This window comes from Brettanomyces bruxellensis, chromosome 8 (assembly GCF_011074885.1).
Source record: "Brettanomyces bruxellensis chromosome 8, complete sequence".
Lineage (NCBI taxonomy): Eukaryota > Fungi > Ascomycota > Pichiomycetes > Pichiales > Pichiaceae > Brettanomyces > Brettanomyces bruxellensis.
This window is the reverse complement of record NC_054689.1, coordinates 447,895-460,493: the sequence shown is the minus strand read 5'-3', so window position 1 is coordinate 460,493 and position 12,599 is coordinate 447,895. Positions and strand designations below refer to the sequence as shown.

Below are 12,599 nucleotides of genomic sequence, written 5' to 3'. Positions count from 1 at the left end.
AGAAGACAAACAATCTGAAAAGTTGAATAACGGGAAAGAATGGAATTCCGAAAAAGTGATATCGAACAAAGGCGTTAAAGTGGGAAACATTGAAAACGAGCACCAAAATGAATACAATTGTGATTGGACAAAGAGTTATTGTTTTGATGACTGGGAATAAATGAAAAATAGAATGAGGAAAGTTACCAGTGGGAAAAAAAAAGTGCAAGATTAAATAAAACCGTCCAAGCGCACGGAAAAACGCCGGAAAAACTTTTTTACTCCACGCATTTTTCGCATTGTACTCGCCCACCCCACAAGGCAATCGTCCCCTTTTTCCTCCAAATGTGGCTTTTTTTCCGTGGGTTTTCTTAATTCAACGCAAAAATTGAAGAAACAAACCATTTTTTTTTCTTTATAAATATATGGTATGGTTTCTTTCAGTCATCACCCCAGATTAAATTTCCCCTCTCTTTGAGCGGCTAAACCTTATTTTTTTCTGGTCTTTCTTTTGTTTACGTTTCATCCAGTTCATAGAAGGTAGCTTTAAGTTATTCGAAGGGATAGAACAAGAGTTTATAGTGCGATAGGCGAATCAAAGAAATAGCACCAAAAATTAGAGCAGGAAAATAGAAAAGCAGGAAGCAGAAAAATAGGAAAATACTTAGAACTTATTAAGTGAAAAGAAGCAAGAAACAGGATTTTTTTGCGTTCAACCAACAAATAAGCGCACCACACACAACATGTCAACTGCAGAAAGAGCAAAACAGCTTGTGGGCAACGTTGTTGTGACAAACCCAACTCTGAAAGAAAAAAGAGAAAGTGATCGTCCATACAAGTGTCCAATATGTGGCAAGGCATTTAGGAGACTCGAGCACAGAACAAGACACATCAGAACGCACACAGGTGAGAAACCTCACAAGTGCACTTTTCCAGGATGCACAAAGAGGTTCTCGAGGTCGGATGAGTTGACAAGGCACATGAGAATCCACACAAATCCAACAGTGAGGAAGAAGAGAGGTCCAAGAAAGAAGAATGCTTATGGGAACAAGATCGAGGGCCAGCAGCAGGGTGTGCCGATTGCAATGCAGGCACAGAACGGCATGCAGGCGGTGCTGATGCCGATAGGATATGATATGCAGGGCAAGCCGATATATCCCCAGCCGGTGCCTATATACATTCTTCCGGCGGGTTCTGTTCCGGCTAATCTTGATTTCCAGATGCAGGGGCAGCAACTTCAGCAGGTTCAACAAGTGCAACAAGTTCAACAGGGTCAGCAGGGCCAGCAAATTCAGCAAATTCAACAGATTCAACCAATCCAACAAATTCAACCAATCCAAAAGTCTCAACAGTCGCAGCAGACTCCTCAACACATATTCCAGCCCGTTATGGCTCCTGGCAGAGTGAGAAAGCAGATCCAGGGACCAGCTCAGAGTGCTATCCAGGGACAAAACCAGCAGTTGCCAAGGCCAGTGTTGTCTCCCCGGTCTGCCAAGGGCGTCACAAGGTCGTTCAAAGGCAGTGCAGGCCTGGGAACGGTCCCCGAAGAGATCAAGAAGCAGTGCAAGTACCGGTCGAGCTCTTCGCTCTCGAACTTCTTTGCACCTAGAGCCACAAGCTTCGAGTTCTCTCCTCCGCAGTCCGGGTTGTCGTCCAGGACCAACTCGACAAACTCGTTGCGTTCTTTGGACTCGTTTGCCAACTCTTCGTCCTCGACCACGCTTTCATCATCTTTCAACACGTTCAAGGGCTCTCTCTCATCCTTGCACAAGTTGACTCCCCTCCGGAGTGTCAAGAGCCGCCAGGACGTGCTGTTGAAGTCTCACACGACAATTTCGCTCTCCACGTTGGTCAACAAGGACGATGAGGTCGCCGTGCACCAAAACAAGAAGTCCAGGCCCAACTCGCCGACTCTCAGTGCGTCGACGAGCTTTTTGGGACACCCCGACGGTATTCTGGGTGCTGCACACAGGCCTGCAGCAGTTTTCAACATGACTTCTCCTCACGAGACTCCGCTTTCCACCCCAACGCAGTCTCCTACTTTGAAACCTATGAATGTGCCCGGATCCCTAACCAGAAGCATCCCTCTAGACTCTGTGTTGAATAGTAAGAACGACAGCCAGAATTCCACCAATAGCAGCAGCAGCAGCAGCACAAGCTCGAGTGCTTTGGGAATAAACGTCAAGCCACTGCCCCAGTTCCACTCGCAGTCCTCCGTTCAGCTTCCATCTCTAAAATCGATGCTGGGCCCGCTCGAGAAACTGGATAAGAAGCTTTCTGATGGCAAGTCCATCAAAAACGACCCGGACGAGCGTATGAAGCAGATCTTGAACCGGTCCATGTCTCACGACAATCTTTCTCTGCTTCCAACGAGAGAGAAGTCCGGCATGAACTTGAGCTCCTTGAACGAGGGCCAATAGACTTGTTACTTTACGCTGTGCTAGCCATGCTCGCTTTAACGATTATTCGATACCACATTTACTCTCTTTTGCTTTGCTACTTAACTTTATGCCCAATACCACTCCTTTGTTCGTGTTTGTTATCTTCAGTTTTTTATTTTACTTTCTTGTGATCTTTATTCTTCTTTGCCTGCGTGCGACGCTCTTTTCTAAAACTAATCCGTGAATAAAATGCATATAGCATGGACTGATGTAGATTTGGGGTAGTATTCCGGAGTTCCGGACTGGCTACTACTGAGAGTACTACTTCTATTTGCTGTACTTAATATTAAGACCACTACTTCTATTGGCTATGGCTAATATTAAAACTACTATTTCGATTACTGGACTACTACAATTATTGACCCACATTGCTCTGATACACCACACCACTACCATAATAACGCTACTTGCTATATTTAGCTGAGTCATTATCCAATTACTGCAATCACCTGATTCTCTAGTCATCTAATTATTTATTTCACTCCATCTATAATCCCCAGCTGTCACATAATCAGAATTCATCACCAGCACGGATTATCTCGCCAGCCAACCACATTATTTCGCCAGTCATTGGTCACAATTCTTGAATATCGGTTGTATCAGCTGGAACATGTACCAGTCATCTTTTTTTACCCCATGTGAAAATTCTAGACTTTCCATTGTTCCACAACGCTGGGGAAGGGGAAAATGGAAACGCAAAAAAAAAAAAATATTATTGAGAAATCACACCTTGAGTACTAAAATAAGAATTATTGACACGCAATAGTTTTTCCGGAGGAGGCCATCCTGCCATGCATAATACAGCCGACAAAAACTATGTCAATGCAATATTCAGTTGCCAATTGATTGCTGCTGTGGAAAATCTCGAATTCTCCACGCTACCATTTACACTAGGAAAATAGAATACAACCAACGCATAGAACTGCAAAAAACAATAAGCTGATTGGCAACCCACTGGGGCTTCCATACGCTTGATTATCAATTATCCAAGCTGCGCACTTTTAATACAACACTTTCATTTCACCTGATTCCAGCTTTGGTGGTTTTCACAACTGCGGCGATAGGCTCAATAATTCCCTTATTTCCCTCCTTGCCAAGTGCTTCTCCGTTTTGCCAGCCCATTTTCACCAAAAGCTGCCTGCCAATACTTTCAGGCCCAATTCTAGAAGCGTTGGCACCAACTATGTCTCCCTCACTGTATGTAAAAGCTCCCTTCTTGCCCTTTTTGCTTCCTCCGGATTTGATTTCACGCACCAACTGCCCGATTTCCTTCTTCTCCCTTTTCGTCAACCCCGCGTCACTCCTGAAAAACAACTTACGCCGATTCATGAGTTTGTCCACCTCCCGATAATCCGGCGGCTGCCTTTTGCTGGCCGAAGTCTTAACGGACACAATGTAACATTCTGGTGCTTTTCCGAATTTCCGGGCCTTCATATGGAATGCACGTGACATGTCTCGAAGCGTCATACAGCCGTGTGTGTCCATCGGTGGGAAGCGGAGCGAATTTCTATTGTCATCCATGAAAAATGACTCCAATTCCGAGCGGAAATCCCCGATCTGCATTTCGTATGGGTATTTTTTCAGCATGTAGTAAGGGTCTGAACTCGAAACGCTTTTCTGGCCCTCGTTGCCCAACAAAGCCGACCCGTGCACCTTCTCCTCTCTTTCTCTCCGCTTGTGTCTGGATCCCTCCACTCTCGACTCAAACTTACCCACAAGCATCTCTCTAAGTTCCGGATCCATGTCCTCGGGAAGATCCAACTTTCTGTTTTTCCCGTGCCCATGTTGGTCCAATGAATGTGTTGCAATGTCCACCGGATCATCCACAACATGCACCTGCTTGCTTTGGAAGCTGATCATGTCATCGAGGCCTTCAAGCATATCATCACTGATTTTCTCGCTATCGCTATAACTTTCATCATTCTCATTCTCATCCTCATCTTCCTCATCCTCATCATTTACTCCATCAACATCAATTACCGGCTCCTCACCTGTATACAGGTTCTCTAACGCGTATCTTATAAACGCGTCGAATCTGTTTCTCGTGAGGCCAATTTCTACCATTGAATCAAGAAAATCTTCCTTTGACAACCATTGGTAGCCCTTCATCCCAGTTATAACTTTTGCTTTCACGTGATACTGTGCGTCTCCACATGATCCATACCGAATATTGTCAAACTTGATCTGCGAGATGTCGATATCAAGATTGTAGTCTTCAGGCAGAAAGCCAAACTCTGTATCATCCTGCTCATCTTGCTTGCTTCTCTTGATTTCAATCTCTTGCAATACTGACCGTGATCTATGTCTTTTTCCAATTTTTGGAAGCGTAATGTACGAGTCACCATTTTCGTCTTCATGGACTGGTGCTAGAATCTTACCAAGAGTAAGATCATCTTTGTCCGTTCCATTTCTAGCTTTGCGTTTAGCATTTTTGCGTTTGCTCTCTTTCTTTGGCTTGCCATTCTTTGATTCGTTATTCTTTGATTCGTCATTCTTTGGTGTATCAATGTTCAGTTCACCTTTCTTCGACTTTTTATTCTTCAATTCACCTTTCTTCGACTTATTATTCTTCAATTCACCTTTCTTCGACTTATCATTCTTTAATTCGCCCTTCTTTGCCTTGTCTTTCTTTGACTTGGCTTTTTTTGGCCCATTATTTGCCTTAGCTTTCTTTGATTTATCCTTCTTTGCTTTAATTGATTCACCCTTCTTTGGCTTTGTTGATTCACCCTTTAGCTCACCAATCAGACTTTCAATATCAGAGCCTTCATATTCACTATCTTCGTTGTCATCAATAATCTGAACCGACTCCAAATCATCCTCATCTTCTGAAGAGACCTCCTGGATAGAGGATGTTTCCTCAAGGGAGACTTTCGATGGATAAGCCTCGATTCCAGGATTATCCGAGTTAATTTCATCAACTGATTCATTTGACGAAAGTTCTGCAGGTTCATTCAAAATTTCATCATCAACCGTCATATTTTCTCCATCTGTCTCTATACATGGATCTAGTAATCCGTCATCATCCCTAGAGACATCCTCTTTTGGATTATTTGTGCATTCTATTCCCAACGACTTGAATAATTGCTCAGATGGATTATAAACCTCTTGAGCCTTTACAAATTCAACCGGAAACTTACGCAACGCCTTAGTCATCGTTGACCGGTGATTCTTATCCGTAAAGTCTGCAATCTGTGCCATTCTCGACATCTTTTTATCTGCTTTACTCGGTCTTCTCGATGCCATATCCAAAGAATTAACTGCCATCTCATCTAGAGAGCTGAAATCTCCCTGATTCATTTCTAACATGCTGTTTAAATTCCTCAAAGCATGCTTCATAGACTTCTTATGTGCTTTTGACTGCTTCTGCTGATCTTCTGACCCATTATCTTCACCATACTCCTGAAGTAGCAACTTGTTATTAGTGCGTCTTTTATTCTTCTGGTGCCCTGCTTTTCGGTTACTTTTCCGAGTTCCTCCGTGCCTCTTATTAAGCTTCTTTCTTGTCATATTGCAAAGCTCACAAAGTCACTAAATTTAAACCGTGGATCTTTTACTTTTCTTTGCCGACTCTTTATCTTTTATATAAGCACATAATGACTCGGCCACATGTACAGCCATATATAATTTTTTTTCACTCTATTGTTTGCCAGATCCAATGCCCGGTGTACGGGTGTCCAGGAAATGGTGTGCATCATGTCTTATCGTTTTTTTTTTAATTTTTTTTTTTTTTTCTTTTGCTACTCTTATTATGATTTTTTTTTTTTTTTTGTGCACCACGATAAAGATAACCACAATGAAGCAATCGCAAGCAGTTCAGACACATATACTTTATTTTTTCCCAAACAACAAAAGCCATTCTTTGGGATCAGCTATCTTCGAGAAAGGAAGAAGAAGTCCTTTTCAGTACACTTAGACAACTGCATAATATCAGGTCGAATACTATTTCCCTTTAAGGCAAACACGGGCCAATGGATTAGAATAGAAGAAGAAGTACTTTGAAGCTTATCATCACCTTCACAAATTTATCTTGCTCCAGAAAGCAGCCATTAATATTAAAGCCGACTTATCGCATCACGGTTGAAAATGTCATCCACAGTAATACCGAGTATTCAAAGCATTCTTCAGTATCTCCTGGATCGGCCAACAACAAATGACAATTTTACGGATCCACTGATTGTTTTAGGAAACAAATACCAACCAAGCAGTCCGTTAAAGCACAATCCTCTTGAGCAACAGTCGTATTTCTCTGGGTTGAACACTTTTCTAGATGATATCGGGTTGAATCTTGCCAGTTTTCAGCAGAATAATGGAGGTCAAACTGCAAATGCATGCCAAGAAGATATTCCATGGCCTTCAGACTTCATTTCCGACGTTGCGACGCGTCTCTGGTTTACATACCGGTCAGGATTCCCAGTTATTAAACGTGATCCAGATGGCCCATCGCCTTTATCATTGGGTTCTCTGTTTAGAGGCACGTTAGACGTGAAAAATGCGTCGATCGGCTTCACTACAGACTCTGGATGGGGGTGCATGATACGAACCAGCCAATCACTTTTGGCAAATGCTCTTTTGAATCTTCACGTGGGCCGGGAATGGCGGTATATGCCGGCGGAAAACCCCAATGGGGAAACGGAATATGCTCAAAAGTACGAGAAACAGTGGCAAATCATCACATGGTTCGCCGATTTTCCCTCGGCTCCTTTTTCTATACAGCAAATAGTGAAATATGGCTCCGAACACTGCAAAAAGAAGCCCGGAGAGTGGTTTGGGCCTTCTGCAGCTTCAAGAAGCATCGTTTATCTATGCAAGCAGAGCTATAAGGCATGCAAACTCAATACATACATCACAGAGGGAAATGGGGACATTTATGAAGATGAGTTGCTGCCTGTTTCGTGCCCAGAAGGGACTGAAAGTGTATTTAGGCCTACTCTAATACTCTCTGGAGTCAGATTGGGTGTGCGAAACGTCAATCCGGTGTATTGGGCATTCCTCAAAAAGCTGCTTTCAATACACCAATCGGTGGGAATAGCAGGTGGCAGACCTTCATCCTCACACTACTTCTTTGGGTATCAGGGCGATAACCTCTTCTACATGGACCCACACACTCCACAAACTGCACTTTTGGCTGATCATGTCGATGATGCGGATTACAGGGTGGAGTATATTGCGAGTGTGCATACAAAGCGAATTCGCAAATTGGGGCTTTGTGAGATGGACCCTTCTATGCTAATTGGCCTTTTGGTGACCTCACTGGAAGACTATAAGGAGCTAAAAAGAACAATTGCAGGTTTCAAGGATGCCGAGCGTTTTTTGAACATTTACGAACATCATCCAGTAGTCGCGTCACGTGGTTCTGCGGGTTCAGAATTGTTCGATGATGATGACTTCATAGATTTGGGAGTTGAGCAGAAGAAGAAAGCAGGATTGGCAGATGGAGAAAGCACAAATGAAAGTTCACATGTTGCAAATTCAGACACGTTTGACGAATTAAGAGAGCATGGTTCAACCGATAAACTACAACGCAAAATACCAGAAAGAAGGTTTTCTCAAGCTGTATTAGTAGAGCATGCTGATGCAGAAAGAGATGAAATAAACTTTGATGGTGATGCAACTATGATTAGTCATAAGGAAACGGAAGAAAAGTTCGAGGAAGTGAAAAAAGGTGGTGAGGTGTGTGATATGACCGAAAAGGCGTGAATAGCCAAAAGATAGAGACGGAATACAGGTGGGAGTATGCAAAATATAGCAGGGTAAAGGCAAAATATGGGTTGGAATAGGTATTAATTAGCATGGTTATGTAAATGGTTGTAAATAGTGCAATATAATGTATTCGAGTGAAATATGGCAGAACGGAAAAACAGTCAGAAAATATGTTTCGCGAGAAAGAACATCGCAGATCACATAAAATGAATATTTCGCGTCTCTGGCAGATATAATTTATTTTATTTTTCGCGTCATACTGAATCGAGCCTGCCGGTACTATAGCTCAAGAAGTTTCAAGTAGTATCAGTAGTTTCGAGGATAATTAAAGTATCATTTAAAGTGGAATCTGTACTGGGAGAAAATAGACATCTCCTTATTTTATATCAAGTTTGTCATATTAGTTGGCGTTGTCGGAACATTGGCTTTGGAGGTGCACTAATCATTTATAAAAATCAAGCAAGTAAGCCATTAAACTTTGATAAGAATGACAGACAGCTCTCCAGATATTGACATAGAGGAGGAGCTCGAACGAGAAAGAGAGGATACACCAATCTCAGAGGTGGAACAAGATGACGAACCAAGCATGAAATATGGGGCCGAGGAAGAAAGTGTAGAAGAACCGGACGAATTAGATCAAAATGATGCATTTCTGAAGTTGAAGAGCTACCAGAAGTCAGCAAAAGTCCTTTCAGCAGCAGAACAGACTCTTCAATCACAGATCTTACTTCTTTGCTCAGCGGTCGGTGGTGTTGACGCGACATCCGGCACTAAAAAGACTTACATACTAGGTGTGGACTGTTTAGCGTGCCTAAAAGACATTAAGAGGTGGATTCATGCAGTTGATGATGCAACCGATACATGGCATGTTGCAGCAGCTTGTCACGAGAACTCCCTCGTGGAGAATGACTTAATTCCGATCTTGATACAAGTCCCGCACAGAACTATTGCCTCAAATAAGACATATATGCAAAGTGTTGTGCTTACTGCACTTGAGTTGATGGTTTCACTTACCAAGCCATTGGTGTTAGATATGGAGACAGCACCGTCACCAATGATCAATCTATACGTCCAGTTGAAAAAAGAGCATGTCAAGTGCAAGGAAAGAATTCTAAACTATGAAAATGGACGGTGCTTGAGAGCTGTAGTGCGAATAGCATTACCAATAATGCAACTGCCTAGGGACCAACGGACAAACAGAGACACAATCATATTGAATCTCTGCTTGCATTTCATACGAAACATTATAAGAATTGCTCCTGCGAACTTCACCATCTCCAGAAACAAGTCCTCATCCAAAACGCAGCAGGTGGTCGATAATATGCCGCCTGGAATTTCCAAAGAAGATATCTCGTACGATAACTTGATTCAGAAGTTCAGCAAAAACAAGGTGCTTATGTTTGTTCAAACCATAACGGCAGGCTTGGGCTCTGAGTTCGATACTGATGTTTTATGCGATGTTTGCCTTGACATATACTTTTATTTAATCTATCGTGTGGATGTTGACGGAGTCTTCAACATGGAGAAGATAGAATCAGAAGCTGATAAAAGCACTTCCAGCAATGGACAGAAAACACAAACCGGTGAAGAATTGGCTGATCTTATTGGCAAAGAAAAGCAGATAAAGCAGAGCTTTTTTGGTAACAACATGACTAGACATGCCAACTTTGGAACATTGCTCAGCATCAAGGATGGAAACAACGATGATTCCTTGACTGTTGGTACACAAAGTGGCTTCTTGTACACAGATCCTTTGGAAGAGCTGGATGCTCGTGCATCGAAAAAGATTGCTGCAACAAGATTTGCAAACAGAAACAAAGAAAGCACAAAATCGGACTTTGATACTAGTTTGGATGGAGAAAATCAGAACATCTTTTCTTCACAGGCTGCCGGAATACTCAAGCAATTTTGTTCTGACTTTACAGAGGCTGGATTTACTGTTTTAGTTACAGAAATGAGGAGGATTGCCACTTCAAGCAGTGCCAGACTGGGTGCCTTCACGGAGTTCCACTTTTTCTATTTGATATCCTGGATACTCAAGTTTGAGTCTGTCTTGAGGAGAAAAATGGGTAAGGATCAACCTTTTTTCAAGCGTTATGGATTTATAATGGTTTGCTTTGAAGAACAAATGATCAGGTTGCTTTTAGTTGGAAGCCTTCCACGTTATTCGCAAAGCAGGGAATATAATCTTTTGGATGCAGGCACAGACTGCTTTAAGCAAATTCTTACGACGGTTATAGAGATTCATATGCTGGAAAATGCGGAAACAGACTCATTAGAAGCCAAGGATAAAGAAGAACTCGAGGAGTACATTTCTCTTTCAGAATCAGTTCTTAGAAACATTTTTGCAAATGAAGATGTGATTGACATTCTTTTCAGGATTCCACAAGATGCACAGAAAGTGTCTTTACGGTATGCCGTAGACATGACTGACTTTACACATGTTCTATTAAAGACTCTACACTATCTATCACATCTTAAAGTGCCAATTGTGTTGGCAAAGAAGGTGCGACAAAGCCGAAAGAGATTTTATACAGAGAACCACGAGGCCACTGTTTCAGAATCAGACGAGGAAGATGATTTTGACATCAATTCACCTAACAAATTGAAAAGGTTTCAAGTTTTAGATAAAAACAGATACAGTGCATTTGAGGAGAGACTTTTCCATGAAAGCGTTGTGAACACGTTTGTGTGGGTATTTTCCAGGTTTGAGGAGTTGAACGAAGAGCAAGTGAAAAACTGCATATCGTATTTCAGTCGGCTTTTATTGAAATGGAACGAGCACTTTCTAAAGCTAGTGAGACTAGACTTCATGCTTACGATGCATGACATAAAGAGGAAACACTACTCGCATAAAACAACGAAGACTCTTTCTAAAATGTTAAGTTATTACATGCGTATTTTGCAAAAGCTCCATCACCACAGTTCTTCCATATTGCTTGAGGCTATTACATTTCATCAGGAGCATGACCCAGATGTGCGGATGTATCTTTTAGGAGGAGATCTTACATCAGTTCATGAAAAGCAGATGCAGAACCGGGCACCTGACTTGATCTTTGCCTATCCAGACATGTCATACTCGTACAAGATCTCGATTTTAGTGAGTCAGTTATGTTATATGGACAAGACAAGTTTGTGTCAGAAATTGGTCAAAATCATGGGTGAATACTTGGAAAAGAAGCAAAAAGCAGAGGATAGCATATCGCCAGATGGAGGAGAAGCTACTAACATTCCAAGTTCACCTGTGAAGCTTCCAGGTCGACTTGAAATCCCAGAATCGTATGTAAGAGAGCAGAAGAAGGATGCAACTTTGAGACTTTTACTTGAGTCGATAGGATTTATTGGCAGGTATCTTTCTGCACAAACAACAGACAGCAAACTCAAAGAGACAGTTGACTTCATGGATGTGACAATCCAAAATCCGATGGAAAGTTTTGAGATTGAGGGAAAACTCATACCTAAGGATCCAGGGCTAGTTAACAAAGCCAGTACTACTGTTGTTCAAACTACCGGAGTGACTGAAAAGGAAGCTGATGAGTTAGAAAGGGAAGGAGGAGAGGAAACAGAAGGCAAACATGCGGATGCCTCAGGAGACGAAGAAGAAGAAGAAACAGGTTTCGATGATTTAGGATCTGATTCCCAGTTTGCTCCGGATAATTTGGATATGCTTGAGGCACGACTTGAAGCAAATGAGAAGCGTGTCAAGGGACAGGCAATCAGAAAGAGAAAGGCAAGGAAAAGAAGTCGTGATCCTGAGGATGATGATCCAATACGTTTTGAGAATAGAAGTAAGAATAATCAGAGACACAAAAAGCACAAGCATGGCCACAAGCATTCTTCTAAGAGAAAAAAGCAAAGAGAGAGTAAGAAAGAGGAAGCGAAGAAGCATCTTTCAAGCAAGTACGTTGATTCGGATGACGATGATATCGATGAGGAGCAAGAGCAGCAATTCTACGATAAGGAAAAGAGGTTGCTTGAACTTGTGCATGAGAATAGTGATAAACCATTAACACCGGAACAGTATATGAAAGTTTTCCATCCTGAGACTGGACCAACAACTGAAGAAAGAAAGACACACACTAGTGAAGGAAACATGGATATCAGTGATTCATCTGAGGAGTCTGATTCGGATCCAGAGGAGCCAATTGGTGGAAATGATGCAGATGAAGTAGAGATCAAAAATGCAGGTGTGACGGATGAAAAGTTTGAGGAAGGAGATGAAAATGGGAAAGATAGAGGTGAAGAAGAGAAAGATGAAGAAGAGAGAGATGAAGAAGAGAAAGATATAGATGAAGAAGATATAGATGAAAATGAAGATGGGGATAACATCAATAGTAATGATACTACCAAGGAAAAACACCCAGAAAATAGCATAGATAACGAAGGAGGTACAGAACAGCATATAAATCCTGAAAGCAAGAGAAAAAGAGCTGTTATTATGGACAGTGAAGATGAAGACTAAGGGGCTAAACAACT

At 42.0% G+C, this 12,599-nt stretch overlaps 4 protein-coding genes across 4 annotated transcripts; 3 read left to right on the top strand and 1 right to left on the bottom strand.

Moving 5' to 3' along the window:
- Positions 1-722: 722 nt before the first annotated feature.
- On the top strand, positions 723-2,399 carry BRETT_000406 (uncharacterized protein; the record flags this gene model as incomplete). The annotated part of the gene is made up of 1 exon (XM_041278974.1): positions 723-2,399. The coding sequence occupies one exon, from the start codon at positions 723-725 to the stop codon at positions 2,397-2,399; it is 1,677 nt and encodes a 558-aa protein (XP_041137188.1).
- A 1,041-nt stretch (positions 2,400-3,440) lies between these two features.
- On the bottom strand, positions 3,441-5,930 carry BRETT_000405 (uncharacterized protein; the record flags this gene model as incomplete). Its single annotated transcript, XM_041278973.1, has 1 exon — positions 3,441-5,930. One exon carries the CDS (start codon positions 5,928-5,930, stop codon positions 3,441-3,443), a length of 2,490 nt encoding a protein of 829 aa, XP_041137187.1.
- A 576-nt stretch (positions 5,931-6,506) lies between these two features.
- On the top strand, positions 6,507-8,120 carry BRETT_000404 (uncharacterized protein; the record flags this gene model as incomplete). Its single annotated transcript, XM_041278972.1, has 1 exon — positions 6,507-8,120. One exon carries the CDS (start codon positions 6,507-6,509, stop codon positions 8,118-8,120), a length of 1,614 nt encoding a protein of 537 aa, XP_041137186.1.
- A 490-nt stretch (positions 8,121-8,610) lies between these two features.
- On the top strand, positions 8,611-12,585 carry BRETT_000403 (uncharacterized protein; the record flags this gene model as incomplete). Its single annotated transcript, XM_041278971.1, has 1 exon — positions 8,611-12,585. The coding sequence occupies one exon, from the start codon at positions 8,611-8,613 to the stop codon at positions 12,583-12,585; it is 3,975 nt and encodes a 1,324-aa protein (XP_041137185.1).
- Positions 12,586-12,599: the final 14 nt, after the last annotated feature.